The following is a 22,174-nucleotide window of genomic DNA, read 5'->3' on the forward strand; positions in this document are numbered from 1 at the left end:
TCTTGCCATAACTGTTTTGGCTAACTTAGCTTGATGACGGAGTACCTTACAGGAAATAACTTCTTTTTCTTAGGCGATTTCTTCTTCTTGGCTGCCGAGCTATGAGACTCGTCGGAAGAGCTTGAAGACGACGACTCGGATGTACTGCTGCCACTTGAAGGGAATTCCGATCTCTTCCTTTTCTTTGGGGAATCACTATTTTTCTTATCTGGAAACTCCTCCTGATTGAGGCCTAAATCTATCTCGGTGTCGTCTGGTGGGCGTTGCGAGCCTTGCAAATCGTTACTCCCATCTCCTTAAATTGACATTTTAACGGTACTAGAGCTTAAAAAGGTCTGAGGCTAATGGGACCAGAGGGCCTTGACACTGGTTTTGTGGCTTTGAATAGCTAATAGAGTGTAGGGCAACACCGCTAGAAGGCGAACGAATTTATGTAATACAATATTTTTTTTTTTCGTTAAGATTTTTGCACCCTATTGTTGATTAATAATCAAGTAAAAAAAACAAAAGAGACAAAAGAGAAAAAGTCACCGCAAATAAAAGGGCTCTCAATAGAGATGATATCCCCTAAATTCTTATTGTACAGCAAAAAGCGTCAACTGTTTTTCAATCTATCCCTATTTCCCCCTTGCAACACTTTGGGGGGGGGGGGAGGAAATTATTATATGAATTTTTCGTAGACGTGACGATATCATCGAAAACAATCTATCGACGTTTATACGAATTATCAGAGCCGACTAGGTACGGCCATTGCTAGTACAGCTATTGTAGATATTACGTCATTCCTCGAAGAGAAGAAAAAAACAGTTTCAAAGGACGGGAATGTTAAAAAAAATTAAACCCCTCAGAAATAAAAATCAGGCGATGAAATAAAAATTAAATCAAAAAGAGGAGGAATACTTTCTTGTTGAGCGACATTTACCGTCCACACTTGGAACATAAGAGAGGCACGGTATACATTTAAGGTGATGACCAGGAAAAAGAAAATTACAATAGCAACTAATCACCACAAGCACGAAGACATGTGACATACAGAACAACGTATGGGGGGAGGTGAGACGTGAACGAGGAGCGTGAGGGGGGGGGGGGGGGTAGATAAGGATAAGACAAGCGACAGAAACGGATATCGAGATCAAAGCAAGATTCACATTCCATCCATCAATAACAGTCTGGAACGAACGACGATTATGAGGGAGGATGTGGATGCAACGCCTTGGCCACATCAGTCTCGCTATGAACATCAACAACCCTGTCGTTATGGCGGTGGAGCTCATCCTCACGTCACTCGTTCGGAATATCAGAAAATTGCGGATAACTTAGATTTTGCGTCGGCGACGGAGACACGTTGCCCAATTTACAATTTTTCAAAAACAGCTTGTGACGATTTACGCCAGGTCCTGCGAATTTAAAAATAAAAATTTGTTAATTCACGTTGAAGTAGTCAACCGTCATCACCACCACAATAAGAAGAGAAAATAAGAAAACAAAACTGAGAGAAAAGCGAGCAAAACACGAATCCGAATACCTCAACCCTAGTTAACTGTCGTGAAAAGTTAAACAAAATGAAGGATCGACACACGCAAAAAAAAACGGAAAAAATCAGCGTTAATAAGTACTAAAGTAAGGAAATGTGAGTAATGGAAAAGAGTTTTAAACATTGAAAAAAATAATATAATAAAAACGCAGGCAGATTTCAAACGACTAAAACATGAAACAGCAGGCATGAAGTTTTGGAGGAGAGCCTTACGTTATTCTCGGTTTCAGCTTGGCTCAGTGTTACGTGAACGGTTCGTCGTTGTAAGGAGACGCTGTGCTGCCACGCCTTCAGCTTATTTTGAGGGGGTCCTGAAAACGCGATCATACGGTGATTCACCAGTTAGACAAAACGGAACGAACACACACCCGAGTAAAAAAAAAATATGACAAACATCTTCCCGCAAATAGAACATCGACATGGCGATGTGACGAAACTACCAGTCTATCTCTTCAGTTTGCAAAGGCATTGTTACTATCCCTTGGAAACAAACCCCTAGGTAATGGACTCGTGTTAAGTGACGACTTCCGTATACCATCGGAATATTCTCGTGTGTTTCGCAATTGAATAGAAAGTCAAGAGACGGAAAATACAGCGACAAAAAATACACACTGGAAACGCATCATTTCGTACGCGGATAGAAAATGAAGTTCTTACCGATGAACGACAGCAAAACGGGCAAGAAGATGAGACCGTGGGCGGCGCCAATCAAGACGATACCCAAGTACATGCGGAAGTAAAAGACCTGGAAAATCTGTGATTTGGCAAATGCCAAGACGACTATTCCTCCGAATTTGGTCAGCGTGATGCCAGACAGAACCTGAGTTAAAAATTTATCTTTTAGTAATCAATTGTGCAGCCTTAAAACTGGGGAGGAATGTGGTTTACCGAGCTTCCCATTCTGACGAGAGACTCCTTGGATCTTGCGATACGAGTAGGTTCAATTGACATGGCAAAGGCACGGACGATGTGACTGCAGAACTCGACAGAAATACCGACAGCCTATTCAAATGAAACAAGTTGAATTAAACCGCGTAGGGTTGAAACCTGTAGAGAACCTTACCATAACAAGGTTGACGAGAGACACCGCATTGAGTGTAATGTCCCACAAGTACATAAGGCCGAACAGGTCGACCAGAATCATGATGATTGTGATGAGGACAACAACGGATGAGTGGATGTCAAGACCGAGAAGGATGAACGTTACCACGAAGATAGCACCGATCGAAATGCTGAGACTAACCAGCACATCGCGCCACATGGTCAAGTATTGCTCGTAGTAAACGTAGAAAATACTGTAGGGGAACACCTCCACATTGCTGTTGGTAATATTCGACAACGTTTCGGAAATGCTGTCGGCAATGACTCGGGCTTCAATCAGGGACGAATAGAAATCTTTAGACGTCCGGAGGATTGTATGGTAAGTCATAAAGTAATTGGCACCAACCACCTCTGTTACATTGTCGTATTGCATAGCCTAAAATAGAGTCAAAAACAAAATATACGTTAGATTGCTAGTTTTGTCACACGCTAATTCGTATGGAAGGTTTACCTGTCCGTAAGCTGCGTGGCCACCCTTTGGACAATTTTCACAAGGGTTATCTTTTAAAAAATATGGCAACCAAAAATTAATCGTTTTTGGATCGGGCCAAAGGTTTTCCTCGTCGATGAAGGTCTTGTTGCATTCGTTGCAGTCCAAGAAAGGATCTAATTAATTTAGAAAATAAAAGCACCGTTAAAATATGAATGCGAAGTGTTGCCAATAAAATAAGTGCACCAGGTTGGAAGGCGGGACAGAATTCGAATTGTCCATGTTCGTCAAGTTTAGTTTTGCAACACTCTGAGATTCTAAACCAATCAAGGTAGTCATCGATCCAAGAGGCGGGCGTAGCGGCGATGTATGAGCGACTCTTGTTCTTGGAAGCCAAATAGATTTGAGTGACGAGAGAGTCGGCGTCGCAGCCACGACCACCGCACAGTTTTTTCTGCGCCAGCTGATCCGTGTAGTTGAAATTGCTTTCCTTGACGACGAAGTAAACGGGAGCACCAACAGACAGATACTTGGCAAGATACTGTCGACGTAATCAAAATAAAATTTAGTTTTGGGCATTTCAATTGACTTGAGTGGAGACTCACGCTAAAGTAATCCAACATGTACGAGTCTTCAGGCATTGAAAGTTCCTGATCGAGTCCGACTTCAACTCGGGGAGTGAGAGCCACCGACGCGCACAACCAGCCAAAGAAAACGACCATTACAATGGCTCGCATAGGTTTCGACAAGATGAAAGGAGCGTAGGCATGCTGGAAAAGTTTGTAGAGGGCTCCTTCGGCGGCCGCAGCATCTTTTGGATCGTTCTTCTTACCAACTTGAACGCAACAGAAAATGTCCAAGCGATTACTCTGTCGGCATTTAGGTCAAATCGATAAGTTAAGGAAAACCGGGAAAATGTTTTTAAAACAGATGGAAATTTACCTCTTGTCTAGCTGTATCGAGGGAGAACAATCCGATAAAGCAAGTCATCTGGAGCAAAAAGGCAAGCAGTAGGGCCATGCCAGCATAAAGGGCGAACGCTTTCACGGCGGGCATTCCCGATAAAGCACCTTTTGAAGAATAATAATATTAATTTGGATAATCTAAATTAAGAAAATCAGAAATTATTAACCGAGGAAAAAGCAAAAGGCTTCGGATATCGAAGAGAGCAACATGGAAGGTGCCACTTCACCGACAATTCGGCCAATATGCTCTTCGTGCGTCTCGTTGGCGCGACGGGGTTCACGTTGGTACGTTTGAACCAGGATGAAAATATTGTCAACACCCACGGCCAACACCAAGAAGGGGATGACTTCGATAATGATCAGTGTGGCGGGCACACCAACGTAACCGTAAAAGCCGATAGAGGCGACGACAGACAGAAGCACAATGATGACACCTGCGATACCCAGCGTAATCTTGCTGTCAACCTGTAATTTTAAAAAACAATTTCGTTAAATTAAGCTGGCCAAACACTTGAAAACAAAAATCAAATGTCTCACCAAAAGTCTGGAAAAGGATCTAGCTTGACCAAGAGCGATAGCAATATACGCAAACATGATACAGTAAGAGATAGCGATGGTGATGACGTCCGACTGGCTGGCCCGCGTTAATTCGTCTTCGATGGAACGCTCCGCCATGTAAGCCACCGACATGTACTTTGGCATCTTGTTCTTCTTCCAGAATTTCATGTATTCCAAAAACCTAGAAAGGATAGGCGGAAAGGCGGAAAGGTGAAATTAGATCTGGCACAAAAGTCCTAGTTTCTTTGTAGGCATTACTTTTTTTCCCAGTCTTTAGCCGGACCTAATTGGTCTTTGTCTGCAATGTTTTGGACGATAAAGGTCAAAATAAGAGCAGTAGCGTTCATGTAGAGCGATTCGTCAGTAACGGACTCGTTTTCTCCATTTCGGAAACCACCCAGGACAACGTACGGGAATGCCGGACCACCATATTCTGCCATACAACCAATTTGTTCCAAGGTACCGTTTTCATTTTGCCATTTAAAGTTATTATCGTAGGGCATCAATGGATTTCTGCAAGAACAGATAAATAAAACATTAGTTGGGTTTATTAAAATCGAAATGTGCGTATCTATACTTGGAGCAGTAAATGGCGTGATCCAAATACGTGTAGTTGTAACCATTCGTTGTTCCTACAACTGATTTCAGCAAATAGTCTTCACGACCCTGCCACCAGCCCAGCACGCTTTGGATGGTACATTCATTGACATCGGGTTTCATGGGCATGTAGCAAATGTCATTCAAATGTGTGCCGTTATCTCCCATCAACTGTGTTTAAAAAAAAAAAAAAACTTTAGATGACTACGACTATGACAATCCATCAGAAGGGAAACACCCACCGCTTCGATATCGTGTTGCAAGTGCAAAACTTCTAGAAGAAAGTCTAGTTGAAATGCGGGTCCAAACCTTTTAGTCCCCGACAGTGTTTCATAGTCAAACTGATGGTAGGGAAAAAAAAGAAATATAAAATTGAGTTTTCGATTGTCACCATTTGTCCTTTTGGTAAACTTACGCCCTCAATTCCTTCGGCGTGAAGGATAACTTGTTCGGTACGGAAGAACGGGGTGAAACTTTTGTCAAAATAATCCTTTTCTTGACGAGAGCGACTCTCCGGGGAAGCCCACAACTCAACGGGATCGATCGTCACTTCAAGGAAGACAACGCCCACTGTTAGGGCGGCGGCAACCGACAAACCGAAAATGAGCACCATCCACGGCCACCTGGCACAGACTGTCAAACCTCAACATGTTATTCACTGAAAAGTATCATCAACCTTCACAATCACTTACAAGTTCCCCAAGCGGTGAAGAAGGATTCCAAAGCCTTTTCCATCGATGCTCCAGCTCGTTCCATAAAAGATCCCTCGACGTATTCATACTGGGAGTCAGTCGATGACGTGGTAGAGATGGTAGGCTGCAACGAACGACGTTTGACTCCGCGCGCTGAATTCAAAAGCAAGACGTCAAGCACAGTTTAGAAACACAAAAAGTCTTCAATCAAACTTTCGCTCGAATCCAATTGACTTGCAAAATATCGCCACACCAATTTATTACGGGGACCGTTCTAATAAGTCCCACGTGTTACACTATTCAACTTGTAAATAAGTCGGAAGGCGTGGCGATGCTTCGGGTCGTCGAAATGGAAAGTGAAAGTTTGATGCAGCAATATTATCAAAGTTAAAAACTTGTAGCGGAATGATCAGGTTGTAAGGAAAGAAATAGGGGATTTGATCAAAACAAAATTAGATTATGTTGAAACAATCGTAAAAGCAGTCGACGCATAGTGTTGCCGTATTACCGTGTAAAGCTCACGGAGCGCAATCAAGCAGATTAAGAAAAATAAAATATCCCCGATAAAATAGTGTAGGAATAAAACAGTGAAATATGAAGACAACACTATGACACTACGTAGAAAAAAAAGATTTCATCAAAACCTCAAGCTATTAACCAGTGCATGCAGTAATCGTGGGACGGTGATTCGTCAATTATGAAGCTTCTTCTTTTTTAAAGACAAGTGAAACAATCAATCGCAATGACGTCAACGACTAAAAGAAACGCGAAATAGATCACAGGAGTAAAAAAAAGTTAAATTTATAACAAAAGCCACCCATTAAACAGAGTACAATTATGCTTGCCGATGTGCATCTGAAAATAAGGCCGCGTTGGAATTTCCAAAAAAAGAAAAGTCTACATCACGCCACCCATAGACGATACGTAAAAAGATACTAATACTAATAAGGCGAACTGGCTTTTCTTCAAGTGGGTCAGTAGGTTTCGTTCCGTCGACAAGCAAACGGCGGGCATGAATAAAACTAGGCCTTCTCTTTTCTCTTTTCCGTCTCACCGCTATCCACCATCATAATGACACGCAGCGGCAACCGCCAGTCAGCACACACACACACACAAACGAAGCATATCAACACACACTCATAACTACGAGAAACGACACAAGAAAAATATCAAAATACGTGCAAAACCTCAATCGATATATCTGCAGATCCAGCGAAGATCCTAGTTGGCAAGTGTGATGGGGTTTGAGGTTGATAAGAAAATGTATAAAGAGAATAGAAAGAGAGATAGAGAGAGAGAGAGAGAGAGAGAGAAAGAGGCTTAAAAGTAAACCGGCGGATCCACCTACAATGATTGTTTAGGTGTTGAGCTGGTCCTTGGCCAGAAGAAGCTTGTGTCGCCGAAGTGGGAGTTGCAGTGGTGGTTTTAGGTGGGTGCAGTGGTTCTATTTCGTCGTCGAGTGCTGGTAGCGAAAGGGTATGAGTGGCGGCGCCGGCAAGGCGCCTCCCCACCGAATCCCACCCTCGGCTGATCGTCTCCAGCCCGTCGTCAAGAATGACTACACGTACACACCGGACCGTTATACACATAGAAGCTTGGTGTCTTTTGGTTTTGGCACCAAAGACATTGGGGGACAATACGATCAATAAAACCAGATACGGACACCATCATGACGACCCAACGGAGTGTGACCCTACCCGAGTTCAATCATTTTACAATTTCTTACAGTTCCCTCATTTAATTGGCATATTCCCCACACAGACAAAAGCCCTGCACGGGTCATGAGATTTTTCTTTAATCAAAATTTAAAAAAAAAAGACGATGACCCAGCAAACATACACAATGGATGGGGCAATACGGGAGCAGCGACGACTAAATGGGACCCCTGAATGGAACAAGCGATTCCTTTGGTGAGAAGGTGTTGTTGTTAATCAAGTCCCACAGTTGCGTCATACGTCAGTGTCTTTTCAATAAATTACGGCATGTCCATTTTTTTAACCAAGTCTTTGGTGCCCCCATTATTTTAGTCGCTGTGAATTTTTGGGGACAACGAAAGTGTCGTCTCAGTCCACCGCAGGCGATTATAAAAATTCCGATGAAATGACTTACCGACTTGGTCCACGTGCCACTTCCAGAAAACAGTCACCAAGAAGGTGCCGGAAACTGCGAGGAAGACCATCAACATGACGAAAGAGACGCCATACATGGAACCGATGGTCCACGGCTCAGGCAGAGGCGGCCACGGCTTAGGTACCGGACAACTGCCAGTACAATCGACGCAAGAGCAGGTTCCACTCGAGTTCTAAAGAGATGCAAAAGCATATTATAATTTCAAACCAAAAAATAAAATAATGATTCGACGTTGATATTTACACTAATAACTTCGTAGCAAGGGATAGCTGGAGGAGCAAAAGGTTCGACAACATCGGTGACAGTCTCTCCGTCAGGAATGTACTGGAAGTAGATGTCAAAGGGCGAGAATCCTTGATTAGCCATTCCAAGTCCCATGAAATCCAACAATCTATAGACAAAATTACATAAAGGTGATTTTTATTAAATGGATAGACTTTTATCAATTGCAATCTTTTATCAAAGTGTAGACTTTTCATACCTGCGAGGAGAGCAGTCTTCGCCCCACTGGCCACAAATGGTTGGCATAACAAGACTGTTTGAAGAAGGATTTGTAACTTCCTTGCACGAGTCGTACATCTCAGTCACATAAGTATCGGAGATGTAATATTCCAACGCTTTGACGACTACGGTAGAATTCGTAACCGGTTCAGGATTTGAGTGCTCTTCTGTCGTGTTGTACGAGAGGAATCGACTGTGATGCGGATCGCAGGTCATAGTACAAAAGATCATCCGCAAGTTGCGGGCGCAACTCGGGCATCGTCCCACCAAATTGAGGGCCTGCCCAAAGTTAACAATCAAATCGTTGATTTGCCTTGAATCACAGCAAAAATGTGGTTCTTCTCCAGGACCTGATAACAAAAGAAATTCAGTTATTTGGCAACTAGTGGTGATTCCTTCACAGTTAAATTACCAAATTGTTCAAAGAGTTCAGGACACACTGAATAGAGTGCTGCATGATCAGTGTTGGCTATTGGCATAGCTTCACCTGAGTAGGCATAATTGTAGGCATATTCACAGTCGCTGCAGGTGCCATACCAGACACAGTGGCCCTGTTCATCTTTGCTGCTTTTGGCTAATGCTTTCGGTGACCAAATGCTGTGGTGTTGAGCTTCAGAATCATGGAACAACTGGGCAATCCATCAGAAAAGAGGAAAAACAAATGCATAAAAAGTTGAAATTGTACGAGATCATAACTTCAGCATATTACTGCATAAGATTATTGCAAAACCTGAAATCAGTGTTTAAATCCTTTTGTACTTTCTAATTTATTGCACTGACAGCCTGCTTACAGTAAGAGCAGATGGTTGGTCTGATAGAATGTAGACTTTGTAAGACGCCTCATTGTTACTACTTCGTTGGGCAGTAAATTTTGGGATCTTAAACAACACGACATTCTTTTGGTGCCATAAACCCTTTAGCTAATGTTAGAATTATCGCGAGAGCAAACCAGTCCTGACAAAAAATTTATGAATTGGAGAAATTCTTTCACTTACCTCATTATCGGCAGTTTCAGAGGTGACTTGGCCGTACCAAATCGAGAACAGGAAAAACATGAAGACGAAGGTCACGTCTCGCCTCATTTTGTTGTTCCTGTTACACTCAATATCGAAAAAATTAACAAGTGTTTCTAACCATTTATTTGGACCTGACAGTACAGTAGGCCTTCAGCAAGTCAGCAACTTAGATTGAAGTAGAGTAGAAGCACAGAATAAGAGGAAAAGACCACGATCGTCCCTATAGGGCTGAGAGGAACCGTCTGGATCATGCTCGTGGCTCCCGCTGCGGCGCTGCGATCGACTTGGAGGAGACTTTTCTGTGAATTTTCCTTTATCCCTACTGATTGGAGTCTTCACACACCTTAATTTTAAAAAATTACTATTTGTGCTACATTTTTACTTTTCCCTGTGTAATTTTGTTTGTGATTTCTTGATTATGTAATAAAAATGTCAAATAGATTGGTTTATTTGTTGGTGCCTTAAAAAATTGGTTTTTTAGACACCCTTTCTCGCTTATTTTGTGACGATTTATAATGAATCGTGAAACGATGGATTCTTGTGCCGTTGGGAAAGAAGGACAATTTAGGCGCCAAATGAATAGTCTATTAGTCCAGCGTTTCACGATTCACTATAAATCGTCACAAAATAAGCGAGAAAGGGTGTCTAAAAAACCAATTTTTTAAGGCACCAACAAATAAACCAATCTATTTGACATTTTTATTACATAATCAAGAAATCACAAACAAAATTACACAGGGAAAAGTAAAAATGTAGCACAAATAGTAATTTTTTAAAATTAAGGTGTGTGAAGACTCCAATCAGTAGGGATAAAGGAAAATTCACAGAAAAGTCTCCTCCAAGTCGATCGCAGCGCCGCAGCGGGAGCCACGAGCATGATCCTCACTGGCTGTATAGGAGATAGTCGTCTTTATAATCTTAGTCTGTGGTAGAAGTGTAGAACATGTAGAACAGATTCAGAGATTCTTTGAAACATCGGATGCTGAGTTGCATGATGGCCCAAAACCGCCCCTTTTTCCAAATAAAATTTTTTTCCAAAATAATTTAAATTAGAAAAGAATATAAAATTATAGCACGCCGAAAGGGTAAAAAGTAAAAACAAGTTTAAAAATTAAAATATACAAAAAAATTTGGGGAAAAAAAGAAAGGAGAGAGCGCCGTGGCGCCATTTAGCGAGAACGGAGATTCATCACACCATGGTCAGTTGGTCAGCATTTCTGCTGCGTGAATGAGCGCAAACGTTTTGATGCGTGAAATAACAAGTGATTACAGTGTAAGGTGTATATATATTCCTTAAAGACGCTACAGTAAGATATCACGACAAGGACGCGGAACGTGAGAGCCTCCTGCTATCTCACGGTTGCCAAAATGTTGGTCCCGAAACGGCACCACGGATAAGAGGTTATAATAGAGAAAGAGAAGAAACCATCAACTGTTAATAGCGCCTAATGCGCGTGACACCACCCCCGGACTCTCCGCCCCCATCTTTTTTGTTCCCCTTCCTTCGATTTGTATTCAAAAATAGGTTGTCCCGAGTCCCGACAACACGGGTCGTCCCCGCAGACAAACGTCCCGTGGCCAAGTCGGCACGGGAAGAAATATGCTCCCGTCAATCAAAACCAAAATGGTAGTTTTCATGCCATTGCATGGCGACTAATATTGCATGACGAATAATGAAGCTTCAAAGTTCGCAACTATCGGGCCATTCGAGCGAACGCCTAACGAGCCAACGTATAAAGTCTCGTTAGAAAAATTAGAAATATATACGTGTCTCTAAAATATAAGTAGTTTATCATAAGATCAGTCATTTCTATATATAATATCCAGCAGCAGTATTCTATATAGGCCTAATCTAATCTGGGTTTCAGCCATGATTTGATTCGGCCATACCAGCGATTGACCTTTGGGCGGAGGAGTTGTGGCCGGAAGCTTCCCGTCGACACGGTTTATATAGGCAATAGACACGAAATGTCGACCAGCTATAATGCTATATATAATACAGCCGAGATTATAGACCATTGATTCAGCGTGTGCGCTTGTACTGGAACTGATGGTCATTTGGCGTCCAGCCTAAACAAGTTTCACTCGTAAAACATCAATAGAGAGTGAGCCCTATATATATATATACGCGTTTACTATATAGGCCTCTGATATAATACACTGAGACTGAGCTATTCGAGTTGTTTCGTTATTGTGTCCGAACCGCTGGCTAGCCGCAGTCGTTGGCTCGTTTGTTGGCGTGAACTGTGAATTAGATTTTTCAATCGATCGACCCGAATCATACACTCGCGCGGTGCCTTTATAATACTCTAAACGAATAGCTATAGTTGGGATACGCCCTGGTTTGGACGGCCCTGGCGCTTTTTGTGTCCATTATTGGCCAAAATGGGCAATGCCAGCAAGGAAAAAGGAATACAGGAAGAAGAAGAATTCGAACTGAATTTCGAAGAGAATAATGCAGATGCAGGTGTGCAGCGGAGGGAATGAGATATAGAGGAGAGAGGTGGAGGAAGAAGAAGAGTATGGAGAAAAAGAGAAAATATAGAAACAGAGTTGGGGTGGGCAGAACGCAGCAGCACAGCAGTGCTGACTGTGCGCGAGAGACGGCCAGAAAAGGTCGTCAACCAAATAAGGCAGAATTTTGCTTTAATTAGGCGCTGCGAGTGGATGATTGCACGAACGATCACGACCGGACGGCGCAGCAACAAAAGAACCCTTTTCTATTAGGAACGTACAGACCGCGCGACGGACGTCGTTCATGTATAAAAACGATCGATAAATAAAACAGTGAGTCAGGCTGGGCTAATGTGGGCCGCTGTGCCGACTCTCGACGTCATGGCCATGTATAAATAATATCATTTTAAAAAATTAACAAAAACATCGTTGAACGCCGAAAGAGGCTGGTATGTACCTACGTACTGTATATATACCGTTCTTATCTTGGCCTACCTACACAATCCCAATATTTTTCAATTAATAACAATGAGACTCATCTAAATGGATGACCTTTTTTCGGCTTCATTTTTCCTTTTTTTATTCTATCATTTACATGTCCGTTAATAGAAACAATCTTTTTTCTCTCCCATCGGGACTGTATTTTTTGTTTTATGTATGCAAGTTATTCTGAATTCATATCCCGACCGCTGTATTCTAAACGAGAGGAGAGAGAATATGCCATGCGCTGCTTTTTTCGGGGTTTTCTTCTTGTTGTTTTCCACCCCAGATGGGTCGTACCGTTACCGTAAGATAGAAATCAAGCATAATTTATTGCATGCAAAGTAGGGCCACATCTCAGTTGTAGCCGGTACATTCTAAAAGCGGTTTATAAACGTCAGATAGCAATTTATTCTTTTGTCATTGATTTTTTTATTCATCTGTGGATTTAGAAGCCCTCCCTCATTCTTATTGCATCTCTCATTCTTCCCGTCTGTCGCAATTAATCTTGTCTTCGTTTTTTATGTTGCAATTTGCTTGTAATTCTCCTCGTTAAATTCTTCCTCCCGAAAGAATATTTCGACATTTTATAATTTACTAAAAAAAAAATTAAAGAAAGAAAATTTTGCGGTAGAAATCGAGCTTCGTTACCAATCAGAATTTAAATTTCTTTTTCAAATCTGAATTTCGTATTTAACCTGATTTATATCCCAGCAAAAGTCTCTAAAAATTTGACAAAAGATTTGACAATTCTCGCAATGAATTATCTCTGTTATCATCCTATTTATAAAATTAAACATCCTATTGGAGGGAATACTCCCTTTTTATTTCATTTTGATTGATTTCGGGTAAAATTTTCTAGACTAATATCGACTTTCGAAGATTTTGACGAATTTGTAGGGTAATCCCCATTTTTTTTTTCTTTTTAAATTAAAATTTAAAAAAACTCTCTATTTTAAAAATACATTTCCCAATACATTATATTTATCTATGTCTTTGTTAGTCTGGCTTCGCGCCTTTTAAAGTCTATATACACTTTGATTTCGAAATGCGGCGCCGGTTTTGTATATATACACGAATAAAATTGCTTCCATGACTGTGAAGGACTTGACGTCATGACGTGTGACTTGACACGCCATCAGCCCGTCATTCCAGTCTGTGTCGAATATCTTAATTTGAATCTTTTTGACTCTCGCTTCAACCTCGAAATATCAACGAGTTTTGATCGAAATCATTTGCTGCTAATTATCTCCCATGACTTCCATTTCTTGACTAATAACGCGCGGCAACCGAGCCAACACAACGCGCCTGTTCGAAAGACAAAACCATTTTTGAAAAAAGGCCTTTTCTCTTTTTTTTTTCTTATTGTTTTGTCTCGTTCCTTTAATGGATCATACATTTGATTAGCTCTCGATCTATACATTCCTGTTCAAAAGTGTTATTTCAAATATTTTTAAAAAACGACAGCTCTGTTTTTGTTGTTTTTCTACTTGGCGACAAGTCCTTATCGGTCCGTATATATAAGAACGTGACCAACTGGAAAGTTATTTTTTGTACAAGTTGTTACACAAGCATTGTCTAACCTTTTTTTTTTTAAATATATATACAAATACCAGCCGTCTGGTAGCCTACTGGATATATAAAGATATTATCTTTCGAATGGATTCAATTACTACAGCCCATTTCGTGGTGATTGGTGAAATGAGATTCTTCACAGAACTAATTACACGAGAGACTTGTAATCAATCACACTCAATTCTCGCTGACGTGTGGACTACTTGTTCAAATGTAGAAATGATTAAGTAGCGGAAGGGGAAAAACAAAGAAATGAATGAAACTTTGCCTGGATTTTGTCTTTGGACGTGAGCGCGTTTTGAGCTGTGCCCGACGGGGGCTGGATCGGACGGATCAGACGCGCGGTTGGGCGACTTCGCTCTTGCACCGCCCCAGCTCGTAATTGGTCTTGGCCGGCAGTGGACGCGAGTCCTCGAAGCTGGCCCGTCTGACGGACTATTCGTCGGCTGTGGAAGAGCGACGGATGTCTCAACTAGCGGCAGAGCCACTGATGAATAAGTCACCAGATCCAGCGTGTCCCGGCGCTTTTCCGTCTCTTGCCACTCAAGCGCATCGTCCGACCGCCAATAAATGTCTTGGCTTTCCTATAGCGCTGCTGGTGACGACGAGCGACGATCGGCTCTTCGTATTCTCATGGTCTTCCTTTGCGGCGTTGAGTTCCTCCTCCTCTTCTTCTTCTTCTTCTTCTTCTTCTTCTTCTTCTTCTTCTTCTTCTTCTTCTTCGAAATTATTCTGCATCGTCGGGTTTTTGATCGGGAAGGATCGCACGGTCAAATCAAAATCAATTAGCCGATTTTAATTTGTCTATACTCTCGGTCGCCGTAGAAAAATAAAACTTTGAAACATGTGTGTGTGTGTGTGTGTGTGTGGCTAAAGGCTGAGGACATGGGCTCTTTTTGCGAGTCTTGTTTTCTTGTTACCTTAAAGGAAATGAAGGAGAATAACAGAGAAGAGACAAAGTGAAGAGAGAGAGAGAAAAGGATCGAGCGCTAGAGAGACTCTTCTGGACCATGGGCGCTGTGGCTGCTGCGCCTCTAGTCGTCACATTCTAATCAGCCTAACTGCCTCATCAAACCCGATTATACGTGCGGGTAAATAACCGGTTACAACAGAGAGGCGCGGCCGGGGAAAACCAAAACCAAAAACAAAACAAACGGGAGTTGTATTATATATTACAACCCCCGCGGCCAACTGCAGATTTCTCCTGGTGGTCATTTTTCTTCTCTTCATTTATATATACTTTCCTATTTTCCCTCTGCACTCTCTCTCTCTCTCTGTTCTAAACTCTGTTATACACGCATTCGTTTTGGTGTATCGACTGGCATTAAATGCTGTCCAGCCATCACAACACCCAATATTAAATACTCATCCGGTGCGCGCAACATCGTAAACTGTTGATTGGTTTTTGGGCTGCTGGTGGGAGTACATATATTGATAGGGAAGAAAAGAAAAAAGAAAAAAACAGCGAACAACGGAACAAAAGACTCCGGTCATGCTGAGTAATGCTCCTCGCCTATATCGAATATCCCGCCATTCCCAATGAATTAATAATGATGACTCTTGACTCTTGAGTGAGCCAACCGCTCGTTCCGAACGATTTTATTAGGGGTTTGGTTGTCTGTGAATAATTATCATAGAAAACATCAAAGAAAATTAAAGTTTAGAAGCTATTATGTAATCAAATTTTCGAACCCTTTGGTTGGTTTTTACGGGCGCTGCTGGAATCTTCTTCTTTTGGTCGAATTCTTTGACGAGAGACGAGGTTGCAACGGTCTACAAGGAAGGAGAAATTCAAATATATGCCACTCGGTTTTCTGTCTAGGCAGCAGCAGCTAGACTATAATTCATTTCGTCCGAAAAGATCACCTCGAGTGAGATAGGTAGACCTATGCAAGAACCGCCGTGATCGTGAGAAAGAAGGAGAAGATTAGACGCACTTGTGAATGATTGGCACCATTATGCGAGGGGAATTTTTTTTTCCTAATGAGCAGAATAAAGAAAAGACAGATGGGAGACACAAGTGGGCTCTACGTGTGATGCGCTTTCACTGCGCAGATGGGCGCTACATTTGCGTAAATTATTCAACATCAAGAGTCTCCATGTCCAAATCCTTTCTCAGCCAAACACATAGTTTGTACATGGATACGAAAGAGACAGAAAATGTCAAATGCGTATAATATTACATTTGAGAATAAGAAAAGAAAAACGAAATGAAAATATACAGATGGACGACCGTGCATACGGAGGAGGATATTAGTATGATAATGTCTGTATATACACCTACATGTTGTCGTGTCTCAGCTGTCAGGCCAGCTCTTGAATTGAAGTTGGCCGGAGGTGGTGCTGATGAGACTCCGATGGAGTTTGGAATCCAACCCAGCGGGCCGCAACTCGAAGACAAGAGCTGGGAACTCTTCTTCTGGCCGGCCATTCAATGCCAGCACTGAGACTGCTGTCTAATGTGCAATTCTAATATTCACTCGGCACTATCTAAGTTTAATATGCAGAAACTTCGTTCTATAATTAATCCTTTCGGCGGGGGGGGGGGGGGTGACTGTGACTTGCAACTTACACTTATTGCACTTCACGATTACATAATCACTAATTGCAATTTCGATCAGCGTCGAACGCTGGCCACGGTCAACCCCTTCGCTAGCTGTTTGCTTACACGGCCAATCGAAAAATAACATCCACTGAATTTTCACCCCAAAAAAAATCCACAGTTCCAGGAAAAAGGCAAACACCGTCACGCCGCTCAGTCTGTGACGGGAGCGAGGAGGATCCGAGCGTCAAGAAAAATGTTTACACAGATTAAAAAGAGCGCAACTTCACAAGTGGGCGGCCGGGGCCAGCGCGCGTAAGGGGGCAATTTCACCTTTGACCAACACAATCCAAGCAATGAGTTTCGGGTAAACCGCAAAGAAGGAGGGCAATTGCTGGGCTCTCTAGCCGCTTTTCGAACGGTCACGCGTTTCACTATTAAGTCGAAAAGATCAGGAGAGAAACAACATCGGAAAGAGTCGGGTGAGCTACGAAAATGAGCAGTCAGATGCAGCGAGATGCAGAGCAAAGGGAGCAGCCAGCCCAGCAGCTATAGTTGCTCTATTCCTTTCAGCCACTGCTACTCCGACTCTCTTGGCCCTGTGTTCTCTATCTCTTTCACTCGCTCTCTTTTTTTCTTTTCTTTTTTCTTTTTTCTTTTTTGGATCTATCTCGGCGGCAGGCACTGCGCTGTGTCGAGTATATCTAGGAGCAAGCAATTCAACAAACGACGACCGAGCAAGACTTGGAGTTGGCCTCTTGGAACATTATACATGCAAAACGTCGCGCGTGCTCCTATCCAGTAACCGTTAGATCGCTGTTATCGCCTTGCCAAGTTGTGCGATGATGATGATGATTACGACTGCCACTATTTTCCGCTTTTATATCAGACGAATTCGTTTACTTTTCTTTCTGAAATTGTATTAATTTTTTTAATTCAAAGAGAGGAACGCAGTACGAAACTTTCACGCCTGTTCTCGCCGTGCTCCAGCAACTCCATTTGACTAAATTATGTTCCAAATGTTGGGCTCAAAGCACTCGTATACACACACTGCCGCGTTGCTCCGGTTAATAATTGGTCGAATTTTGCTTTTTGTTTGCGCCGACGAGAGAGAAATAAATTCGAACGCGGGATCAGCCCGGGCGCCTTTTCTTTGATTGATTTGATTTGATTTATTGATAACGTTTGTTTCGTTTGTTTTTCCCAGAAATTTTTCGTCAGTGGGGAAAAGAGATCAAGTCACGCGTTGGGAAAAGACAGTTTGTCTCTCACGAGTGGGAAAATTCGAGCAAAGGGGCGAGCAGGAGCCGAGGAGGCCGATGGCTCACTTGGAACGTTGACGTACGTTGGTGTCGTCGTTTTCTCCCATTCACGCCGCCCCCATCAACATGCAAACGCGCGGGATTGGGCGGCTTCTTTTTTCCTTCTTTCCTTCCTTTTCTTCTTATTGCCTTTGTTTCGCCCGTCTGGATCGTTGGCTCCCCAGCGGCCTCTTTTGCATGTCAAATCAAGTCGAATCCGCTGCAATCGATACAACTGAGCTGGTGACGATGCATCAAACCGTTTCCTATGTGCCTTATGGGCTATACTGTAGCAAGTCCCATTCATTCGCAAGACTCTGATACGACGATGAGAGCGTCCAACGTATTCCGCATTTATCAACCGAAAAAAAAGAAGAACCGATAACGAATAATAAAACGGCCAACAGAATTAACGGCGTGGGGGCCGGATTGCTGTGTGACGGCGGTGAACGGTCGTGGATATTAAAATATGGAATGTCAGAAAAAACAAACAAACAAACAATCAAAGTTGGTGGTGGCGATAGTTGTCTGGCGTAATGCTGCAGGAGCGTCGTTGCCAGAAGCAGCCGCACCGCTGCACTGCTGCTGGTTGATAGTCGACTGACTCTGGCCGCGTCACCGTTGCCAGCCTTTATTTAAGAGTGACGTTCACACACAAACCGCTGGCATCAAGAAGAGAGAGTGTGGTGAGCGCCTGTTTTGTTGTATACACGCGTGTGTGTATAGAAAGGATAGAACAAGAAAAAAGAGGAGAAGAAGAAGAAGAAAATGAAAGAAGAAAAAGAATAAGGAATGAAAAGGATGCTGCTGCCCAGCCATATACCCACTCCCTTGTACACTATATACACTTATACAGTCAAGGAGTGCATAGAAAAGAACGTCGCCATAGTCACACCGACGCCCTGTTACACACGTCTCATAACTGAACATAGATCGCCAAGTTTTCCTTTTCTTTTTTTTTCTCCTTTCTGTCGGCGCATCTCGGCGCCAATTGTCTTTGTAAAACTTGTACAAAAACGAAAAACCTGCAGCTTTGTCATTTCGACTTTGTGCGTACAGTCATTTATTATCAATTAGAGCCCACGCAGAAGAAAAATATTCCGGACTTTCTTCACCGACCTGCTGGCGTCTACAGCTGCTTCTTCTGCACGTGTCTAATATAGCTAGCTATGACGTCCGTTGCATTCTAGTACGTACTGAAACAGTTACACAAATATTCCGAAATATGTGAAACGGCATTCATACTATGTGGTCTTCTCTACGGCTAGATTATGATGACGATGAAATTTCAAACTTTTTGATTTTTCTCCTGGGAGTTCTTCTGCCTTTTGTCTCTACATATCTCTGCTGGCTGCAGCTTATATATTTCGACGTCGAGTGTACTACAGCAGCAACGCATTTCTTTACGACCGTCAGAAAAGAATTGACGCGGCTAAACGGGAAAAACCGCCGATCTGCTGCTGCTGATGGCCAGGGCGAAAGTCATCAGATCCGGTTGTCAAACAAAACTGAAACCGACCAGCAGTCAACCATTGCCAACGGGCAACGGCACACAGTCATAGGCTATAACAGGCGAGCGAAAATGGAAGCTGCCGAACGGGTATGGTATCCATCTCTCGTGACTGCTGGGCTCGACCGAAAAAAAAAAAGAAAAAAGTTGCCAATATCAAAAATAAAGAATCAAAAGATAAAGAAGAAATGAAATAAGGAGCGCGCTGGTGCTGCTGGAAACTCGATCATCAACCGATCACGAATAAGTCTAGTAGGCCCTACACCTACTATACGACAGGGTCATATCTGGTGTGGTTCCATGGAAATTGGCGATATGCGTGTAGAGTCTACACGCGCATCACATCACAGCAGCTGGTTTTTGGGTGTTCCAAGTACGGTAAATGAGTCCTTATTAGATAATACCCGATCTCTTCCAGTTAATATGAAAACGATACGATATATGCTCTCAACTGGCAATAATAACATAACCGTCTACCCCGTTGGCACCCCGTGACTTATGTCTATATAGGGTAGACACACACGGAACGGGCATACGGGTGAAACAATATCTAAAGCTGATTTCATGCAGTCGGGTCATTATCGATGAAGGACGACCGAGTGCCAGTCGTCCATATCCCAGCGCCGCCGCCAGAGAGAGAGGCTATGTAGTCGCGCTATGTAGTCACCGTCACCCTAGTCGGGCGCTACGCTTCCTAATGTCGTTACGCTTCACAACCAACATATTTGTATTTCTATACGGTGCTGCTGCTGGTAGAAGAGACTTGTATATTTTAGGTCTATATACTATATAGTAGATCTTATGCTATTGGCAATGGTAAAAATGTTTTAGTTCTATCGCTGATGGAAAGGTTTCTTTTTATTACCAAACTACTGGCAGACGTGTGTACTGCTGTGCTGGAAAACTTGTCACGACCGAGAGCCATTGAGGCGTCAATAGATTGTCAGTTAAACTCTACAAAATGTTTTGTAATTGCCTTTGGATATTTCGACCTTTCGACTGCCAGTCACCAGGAAGAAAAATGGCGTCGTCTTATTGCGTCTTCACTTTGGATTGGCATTTGCGTGGGAGGAGGATATAGTCGACGATAGCGGGTCCGAGTTGTCCAGCTATACTATACTGCGGTCCCAATAATCATCAAAGAGGTATAATTAAAAACTATATACTACACCAGTTTCTATATAGGCAAGCCAATTGGAAACGGCGGCCAAACTAGTGGAAAGCAGAGAGTTTGCGGGGTACCACATGGCAACGAACGGAGAAATGGCTCACCCATCTATACCATCTACGTCTTTGATGTGTGTGGAAGACTCGCTGCTGCCTGCCTGCCTGCCATCACTCGGCAAACAAAAGAGAGAGAAAACAAAATACAGCGCACTGGCCGACGGACGCGTCTATAGTATAGTTCTTCTCTCTCGCCTTTTACGGCTTCTTCTTCTTCTTCTTCTTCTTGCTTATTTTTATACTCTAAGTATTTTTTTTTCACAGCCCCCCTTTTGATATCTTTCTTCTTTTGGGTTTTGTTGTTTGCCGTTGTTTTAATTGGCTTCTGCCAATGAACGGCACTTTTTTAGCCTTTTGTTTATTTATTATAGTATAGTGGCTGTGCGGTCTGTGGTGGTTGTAGAGTAGCATTGGTCAGATTCCCGCAGCCCCGCGATAAGATTATTTCCAAACAAAAGGAACTTCCCCTTCGCCTAGCTCTCGTTGCCCTTCTCCAGATCGTTTGACTCTTGGGAGGAAATAAGAGATGCGGTGACGCAAATGGCAGTCTAACGGCCCAGGTCAGCAGCAGCATCAGACGATCGTGTGGTCAATTTCTCTCCCGACGCCATTGGTTATTTTCTGCTGAAAGAAATTCACATCTACATTACATACACCCATCAGACCGAGCAGTATATAGTAGTATCAATAGTGTATAGATGTGCACATGAATAGATAGACACGAGTGGCCAAACGTTGATATCCCTCCCCCCCCCCCCCCCCCCCCCCGTTTTTCGGCTTTTTATATCATTGTTGGCGTGGCGGCGCTCAAAGTTTTATAGCGGCCGCCGGAATTGGCGAGTCAAAGGATCGCTGATCGTGCCATTCCCCGGTAGAGCAGCTAGAGCGACAAAAATGGGCCTTTAAAAGAATCAAAAATATATAATAAAAGAAAAAAGAAAGACGGATGGACGGACGTCGTCTATTCCTGGTGGGTGTCGTCCACTCGCGTAATATTATCACGAAGCTTTACTGGCAATTGCCAATATAATATCGTGCCTTCATGGAGTTCATGCACCGTCGACTGGTCTATAAATTGGTATATGGCCGTTTCTGTTTGCTGCCGTTTGCGCGCTTCATTTAGTTGAATGCCTTTTGACCCAGCGGAAAACAATCGAGCGCTTGGCTGGTTCATTCTGGAAGCCTTCCGACCCAAAACACACACTACTATAGCGTTATAATCATATTGCACGAACCAATGGCCATTTCTATATATAAAGACCGATATACGGAACGATTTATACCGCGTCTAGATGAGAATTTTTCCACAAATGTACTGATGGCTTAAAGGCTCACCATATCACGTATTAATAACCCAAGAATTCTTTTTTGTATTTTCCGTTTTTTCCCTGTGGTTTTTCTTGTTTTTCTTTTGTCCTGTGGCACCGACAGTCCAATCATCGGCCTGACAGAGTACGATATCATGCCTGGCGACACGGAGCCGTCGTGCGGACCCTCGGCCGCCGAGTATTGGACCAAGTTTTACTATATGGCCTCGTTCACGCTGTTTTTCCTCATTCCTTGC

General features: G+C 42.8%; 1 protein-coding gene and 1 long non-coding RNA gene across 5 annotated transcripts; both read right to left on the bottom strand.

Annotated features, from left to right (window-relative positions):
* Window positions 1-886: 886 nt before the first annotated feature.
* On the bottom strand, window positions 887-9,915 carry LOC124338087 (NPC intracellular cholesterol transporter 1-like). 3 transcript variants are annotated; one of them, XM_046792150.1, is made up of 22 exons: window positions 9,504-9,915; window positions 8,921-9,137; window positions 8,489-8,858; window positions 8,251-8,398; window positions 7,987-8,179; window positions 7,226-7,435; window positions 5,878-6,030; window positions 5,601-5,818; window positions 5,428-5,526; window positions 5,166-5,356; window positions 4,847-5,101; window positions 4,568-4,769; window positions 4,198-4,495; window positions 4,008-4,135; window positions 3,671-3,934; window positions 3,312-3,606; window positions 3,087-3,241; window positions 2,598-3,011; window positions 2,423-2,536; window positions 2,192-2,354; window positions 1,748-1,845; window positions 887-1,397 (listed from the first exon to the last, which is right to left on the bottom strand). In XM_046792150.1, the coding sequence occupies exons 1-22, from the start codon at window positions 9,588-9,590 to the stop codon at window positions 1,386-1,388; spliced, it is 4,284 nt and encodes a 1,427-aa protein (XP_046648106.1). In that variant the 5' UTR covers window positions 9,591-9,915; the 3' UTR covers window positions 887-1,385. The 3 variants fall into 3 exon arrangements, with proteins under 3 accessions (XP_046648106.1, XP_046648105.1, XP_046648107.1); XM_046792149.1 differs by lacking the exon at window positions 1,748-1,845; XM_046792151.1 differs by lacking the exons at window positions 1,748-1,845; window positions 7,226-7,435 and having other exon boundaries at window positions 9,504-9,913.
* Window positions 9,916-15,413: 5,498 nt separating this feature from the next.
* On the bottom strand, window positions 15,414-18,459 carry LOC124338088. 2 transcript variants are annotated; one of them, XR_006917653.1, is made up of 3 exons: window positions 16,318-18,459; window positions 15,726-15,919; window positions 15,414-15,651 (listed from the first exon to the last, which is right to left on the bottom strand). It is a non-coding gene; the product is annotated as an uncharacterized LOC124338088 (long non-coding RNA). The 2 variants fall into 2 exon arrangements; XR_006917652.1 differs by having other exon boundaries at window positions 15,414-15,919.
* Between the last annotated feature and the right edge of the window lie 3,715 nt (window positions 18,460-22,174).

This window comes from Daphnia pulicaria, chromosome 4, assembly GCF_021234035.1.
Source record: "Daphnia pulicaria isolate SC F1-1A chromosome 4, SC_F0-13Bv2, whole genome shotgun sequence".
NCBI classification, from domain to species: Eukaryota; Metazoa; Arthropoda; class Branchiopoda; order Diplostraca; family Daphniidae; genus Daphnia; species Daphnia pulicaria.

What these genes read in the sequence shown, in the direction of transcription:
- LOC124338087 (XM_046792149.1), bottom strand. Translation starts at nt 9,590, where the DNA reads ATGAGGCGAGACGTGACCTTCGTCTTCATGTTTTTCCTGTTCTCGATT. An exon ending in TGAACTCTTTGAACAATTTG is followed by an intron (nt 8,859 to 8,920) that starts GTAATTTAACTG and finishes TTTTGTTATCAG; the next exon opens with GTCCTGGAGAAGAACCACAT. An exon ending in CTTGCTACGAAGTTATTAGT is followed by an intron (nt 8,180 to 8,250) that starts GTAAATATCAAC and finishes GCATCTCTTTAG; the next exon opens with AACTCGAGTGGAACCTGCTC.